The sequence below is a fragment of the Brachyhypopomus gauderio genome, chromosome 10 (genome assembly GCF_052324685.1).
Source record: "Brachyhypopomus gauderio isolate BG-103 chromosome 10, BGAUD_0.2, whole genome shotgun sequence".
In the NCBI taxonomy this organism is placed as follows: domain Eukaryota; kingdom Metazoa; phylum Chordata; class Actinopteri; order Gymnotiformes; family Hypopomidae; genus Brachyhypopomus; species Brachyhypopomus gauderio.
Window position 1 is genome coordinate 15,323,039 of NC_135220.1, and position 6,000 is coordinate 15,329,038.

The 6,000-nt window shown below is 43.8% G+C and overlaps 1 protein-coding gene across 1 annotated transcript; it reads left to right on the forward strand.

Moving 5' to 3' along the window:
- The first annotated feature begins 1,688 nt into the window (after positions 1-1,688).
- Positions 1,689-5,311, forward strand: adrb3b (adrenoceptor beta 3b). The gene is made up of 2 exons (XM_077019871.1): positions 1,689-1,848; positions 2,994-5,311. The coding sequence occupies exons 1-2, from the start codon at positions 1,846-1,848 to the stop codon at positions 4,155-4,157; spliced, it is 1,167 nt and encodes a 388-aa protein (XP_076875986.1). The 5' UTR covers positions 1,689-1,845; the 3' UTR covers positions 4,158-5,311.
- The last annotated feature ends 689 nt before the right edge of the window (positions 5,312-6,000 follow it).

Below are 6,000 nucleotides of genomic sequence, written 5' to 3' on the forward strand. Positions count from 1 at the left end.
AGGGCAGTCACTCATGACATCATACATGTCTATCAATTCAAAATGAAAGCATCACATTAAGGGAATCTACAGGGTATTTATACTCACAGGCCACTTTATTAGGTACACCTTGCTACCATCGGGTTGGACCCCCTTTTGCCTTCACTGCCTTAAGCCTTCGTGGCATAGATTCAACAAGGTACTGGAAACATTCCTCAAAGAGTCTGGTCCATATTGACATGATAGCATCACACAGTTGCTGCAGATTTGTCGGCTGCACATCCATGATGCGAATCTCCCATTCCGCCACTTCCCAAAGGATTGAGGTCTGGAGATATTCTAGTACAGTGGAGGCCATTCGAGTACAGTGAATTCATTGTCGTGTTCAAGAAACTGAGATGATTCGCGCTTTATGACATGGGGCATTATCCTGCTGGAAGTAGCCATCAGAAGATGGGTACACTGTGGTCATCAAGGGATGGACATGGTCAGCAACAACACTCAGGTAGGCTGTGTCATTGGAAAATATCTCCCACACAATTGCACCACCACCACCAGCATGAACCGTTGATACAAGGCAGGATGGATCCATCCATTCTCCTCTGACCTCTGGCATCAACAAGGCATTTGCGCCCACAGAAATCCCAGCATTTCCCTTCCCATCCGTTACCCTCCGTCAACTGCGCCGTTTGTCACACACATGAGAGCTGGAGGAGACAGCTGATCTGCTTGTCCTAAGCTCTGATGATTACACTCATCTAACACTGTGTGCAGTCTCAGTCCTTTGGTTTCATAATAGACAGAGCTGCTTCAAATATGTTATTCCCAATTAATGTTTCAGGGAATTAAAGCCATCGTATGACTACCTCCTTAGAAGTTGTTTTTATATATGACTATGGACTTATCGGTATTATATTAACCAGAACCAAAGCCAAGTCGGAGGACAGAGCACAAATGAGCTAACCTTTAACAGAAGTCAAATGAGCAGCCTTCTAACAGAGCACAAATGAGCTAACCTTTAACAGAAGTCAAATGAGATCCAGTGTGAAGAACTGAACACAATGGATCAGCCCCAAGCAGCTGTGTGCGTGGCTGCTGACCCAGAGCTCCTCCGCCACTGCCTGTCAGCACGTGTGTCCAGACGGCGTTCCGTCAGACAGTTCTGCTGACCTCCACTCACTCCAGTAGTGACAGTAATAGTGTTACTAACCCCAAAACATCAGCTTTCTCGTGCCTTGGATGGCTGGTGTAGCTACGTCAACATGTCTGCTGCATCAGCATTTGGTGAAGCAGTTTTGTCTAGATATTACAGCTACTCTGACACCTTGGATTTGGTTTTATGCATTACAGATTGCACATCATTTCTTGTACATAACTTAATCTGAATACATTTCATGCATAATTGCATTTTTTTAATTATTCATTTCACTACAGTGGCAATGTAAACAAAGCAGTTGTTCTGTCTTGTTGTCATGTGGGGTGATCGGTGTGTGAAGGGGAGGCCCCATCACTGCATGCAGTGCTACAACGCTGGGTAGTGCTGTCAGGAGTCCTGCCTGTCCCCTCAGTCAGACTTATGCCCTGCGTCCGTGGGAAAGTGCAGCACTGTGTTCATACCACGCGAAACTTTAGTTCCAGATCAGCGTCCATATCGCTCAGAAACCACAGGATGTAGAACTTTGTGGTGAGAACATCTTGTTCAGACCACACGCGGCATTGTGCATTGCACACCACTGCTGCTGTCAGTGTGGCGTTGCTGTAGCAGTGTACAAGATAACAATGGATGATCAGGGCTGATAAGTTACCCATGATATTCTCACAGTAATTACTCAATGCCACTTAAAACATCTGGAGTTTGACGGCAACATGGTAAGCTAATGTTCTCTTTGAGAGTTGTTGTTTATTTTAAAAGCAACGTATATGACTACATTTGATGCAAGTCAATGCAGTAACCATCTAATATATGGTAGTAACCATCTAATATATGATAGTAACCATTTAATACTGAAGCACTGAGTAGTTAATACTATTTTTACATATCAGCCAGAAAAGTGTTAACAGCAAGAACATTTACACTGAGAGATGAAAATGGAACGATTTCATATAGATGCTGGTAAAATTTGTACAAATGTGTTGAGAACTGCTGCTGAAAATTCTTCAGACTTCTGAGGTGAATCAGTCTTTGACTTTTGAGATAATCAGAACAACGGGGCTCAGTGTTTGAATTTGCTAAGTTCCAGCTTAAAGTGCAGAGGGAAGCAGCCAGGCACACATAACCTAACACTCTTTAAACACATATGACCTAACTGTCTCTTCAAACACATATAACCTAACACTCTTTAAACACATATGACCGAACTGTCTCTTCAAACACATATAACATAACACATATAACTTAACACTCTTTAAACACATATGACCGAACTGTCTCTTCAAACACATATAACCTAACACTCTTTAAATACATATAACCTAACACTCTTTAAACACATATGACCGAACTGTCTCTTCAAACACATATAACCTAACACTCTTTAAACACATATGACCGAACTGTCTCTTCAAACACATATAACATAACACTCTTTAAATACATATAACCTAACACTCTTTAAACACATAGACCTAACCATTTCTAACACATATTACCTAACACTCTTTAAACACATATATCCTAACACTCTTCAAACACATATGACCTAACAATCTCTTCAAACACATATAACCTAATGTCTCTTTAAACACATATAACCTAACTGTCTCTTAAACACATATGAACTAACCTTCTCTTTAAACACAGATAAGTTAAACACATATAACCAAAAGCAAAAAGCAAAAATTCTTTATAATTGTCACTGGCAGCTTCCCTATCCACCAAAAGCCTCTCTCAATCGGAGATAATGCTGTGTGTAGCTAATGTGTGTGTGTGTGTGTGTGTGTGTGTGTGTGTGTGTGTGTGTGTGTGTGTGTGTGTGTGTGTGTGTGTGTGTGTGTGTGCATGTGTGTGCATGAAGCTCCTACAGAATATCAGTTCTAACATTTCCTACAAGTCCGCCTCACTGGAACCCCTCCTCATCCTGCCATTAGCACTCATCATTTTCCTCACCGTGGGCGGGAACCTACTGGTGATCCTGGCCGTTTCGCTCACGCCCCAGCTCCACACCCCCACCAGCGTGTTCATCACCTCCCTGGCCTGTGCTGACCTCGTAGTGGGCTGTGTGGTCGAGCCCCTGTCTATCCCCCTGCTGCTGCACGAGGCGTGGACGCTGGGGGAGATCGTCTGCGACTTGTGGCTGTCGGTCGACGTGCTGTGTGTGACCGCCAGCATCAACACGCTGTGCGCTATCGCCGTGGAGCGCTACGTGGCCGTCACCAGGCCCCTGCGGCGCAGAGCTCTGCTGGGGAGACAGAGGGCGTGGCTGGTGGTGGGAGGCGTGTGGTTGTGCAGCACCCTCGTATCGTTCGTGCCCATCATGGGTGGGAACGTGACGAGCCCAAAGTCAGCAGAGTTCAATTCCTCCTGCTGCTTCATCACCAACCCCGTATACGGCATCATTTCATCTGCCTTCTCGTTCTATGTCCCCCTGCTGGTGATGCTGTTTCTGTACGGCCAGGTGTTCGTCATCGCCAGGCGGCAGGTGAAGCTCATTAATAAGGACAGCCTGCGCTTCCTGAGGGATCAAATTCAGCATGCGCCGCCCGCAGGACACCCACCGCCCGCAGGACACTCTCCGCCCGCCTGGCCCGAGTCGTCCCAGAACCGCAGCAGCCATCGCTCACGCCGCACCTGGAGCACCTGGAGCTCCTGGCGCACCTGGCACGTGGTCCACCAGCACACGGCCCTAAAGACTCTGGGCCTGGTCATTGGGGTCTTCACCATTTGCTGGCTGCCGTTCTTTGTGGCCAATGTGGTCAAGGCGGTGGAGCCCAACTCGTTTGGGAACGACGTCTTCATGCAGCTCAACTGGCTGGGCTACGTCAACTCTGGCCTGAACCCCATCATCTATTGCCACAACTCAGAATACCGTGCCGCCTTCCGGAACATTCTGCGCCGCATACGGATCGAAGGCCTGTCTGTTTGGAAGCAGGTGCGGTTCTGGTGCTGTTGCCAACCTGGTCCGCTGGGCTGCTGGTTCTGCTCGTGCCATACAGGGGCAGAGATCACCGAGCAGGAATGAAACAATTGTGCAATAGTTATGCAATTATGCAACCGAATAATTGAGCAAATAAATAAATATAGCACCTTATATTTTGATATAGGCCATATCCAAATATCATGATAATATCATGATAAGCCCTTTATAAGCTCTTTACTAAAACAGCTGAGAGACTCGGCAGAGGGGAACTAACTGTCTACACAGTTGGATCTCTGGCACTCTGACTGCAGATCAGAAACACTGAAAAGAAGAGATCTGGTGAACACCTGGTCACTTGTCTTGCACTGCTAAATAGCTTTAATGTGTATACAAACACACACACTCCAAATTTTATTTTTCAGGGCCTGATGTAATTTTCTGAGGCAGTAGTTTGATTTGTTTTAGCTTCCAATAGTTCCCTGTATTTGGCACTTTAATCATATTTAACACATGTATCCCTTTACATTAATAACTCCCTTATTAACTGTGTTACTGTTTCAGTTTAAATGAAGTAATCTGTAACAGATGGACTTGCTAATCTGCCACCATCTCTTTGGAACCGTTTGTTGATTCTGAAACCTCGACACATGTCGTTACCTGCCAATCAGAACTCACCCGTGTAGCTGCCTTTGTCATCAAGATCAAACTATTACAAACTAATTATTTGATGTTTGCATTATTTTGCCCACTCACTGTACATATGTACATAAGGTTATTTTGGTGTGTCTCATGCATGCCACTCCACAGTAGGAACTGATTCTCCCTTTTACAGGATGTGCATATGTACCACACCGCCCCTGTTTAGGTGAGGCACAGTGCCGGCTGTGCGTGTCAGCACAGTCTGTAGTCTGTGTTTGGGCGTGTATATGAGGTCATTTTTGTAAAACGGGTATAAAAGTATATATGTGGAAATGTATTGAAATGTGTATGTGTCTTTTTAGAAATTCAGTAAAATAAAAACTGTGTGCACAATTACTAGAAGTATTTTTAAAGAATTTGTTTTATTTTTGAACAATTACAGTGCACTTGGACAATCCAAAACATTATTGAATCTCAAATTTGAATATTTAAGGAAGTAAAAGAGGTTTTGGCTTGATAATTGGCTCTTTCTCAACTATTACTGTGCAGAATTATCTAACTAAATGAAACTTTTTGTTCCATCTTTAGTTCCATCTGTTATTTGTCAAAATTGATAAATAAACATTTCTGACATTTCAAATAAATAAATCAATGACCAATATATCAATCCTTCATTCCAATACCAGTCATGAGCCTTCCATTCAATACCAGTCATGAGTCATCCATTCAATACCAGTCATGACCCTTCCATTCAATACCAGCTACCAATAGAAGAAGCCCATGAATAGAGATTACATTACCAAGAAAGTGAGTGATGAGAGAAAAGAGGACCCAGAGTTGAGCCTTGAGGAACACCTGTGGACAGTCTACAATGTGAGGATGTGGAAGTTCTCCATGTTACCTGTTAAAACATCCATCTACGCAGGCCTCCATGCTGAGCTTGAGTTGATCTCACTACACCTCTACAACTTCCTTACTGAGATATTACCTCACTATTCCTCTATATTATCTCACTGAGATATTACCTCCCTGAAATTTTACCTCACTACACCTCTATATTACCTCACTGAAATATTACTTCACAGAGATATTACCTCACTGAGATATTACCTCACTTCTTCTATTACATTATTTTATTTTAAATCACAGAGAGAAGCTCTTTGCTCAGTCTAGTTTCCATTAGTTCCATGTTCACAATCACAGTCTGTGTGCACTATACCTACACCCAAACAGGCACAACACCAGAAACGGCAAGACAAACTACAGCCCACAGTGTCTTTTTGTTTCACTCGCTCTCAGTGGAAAG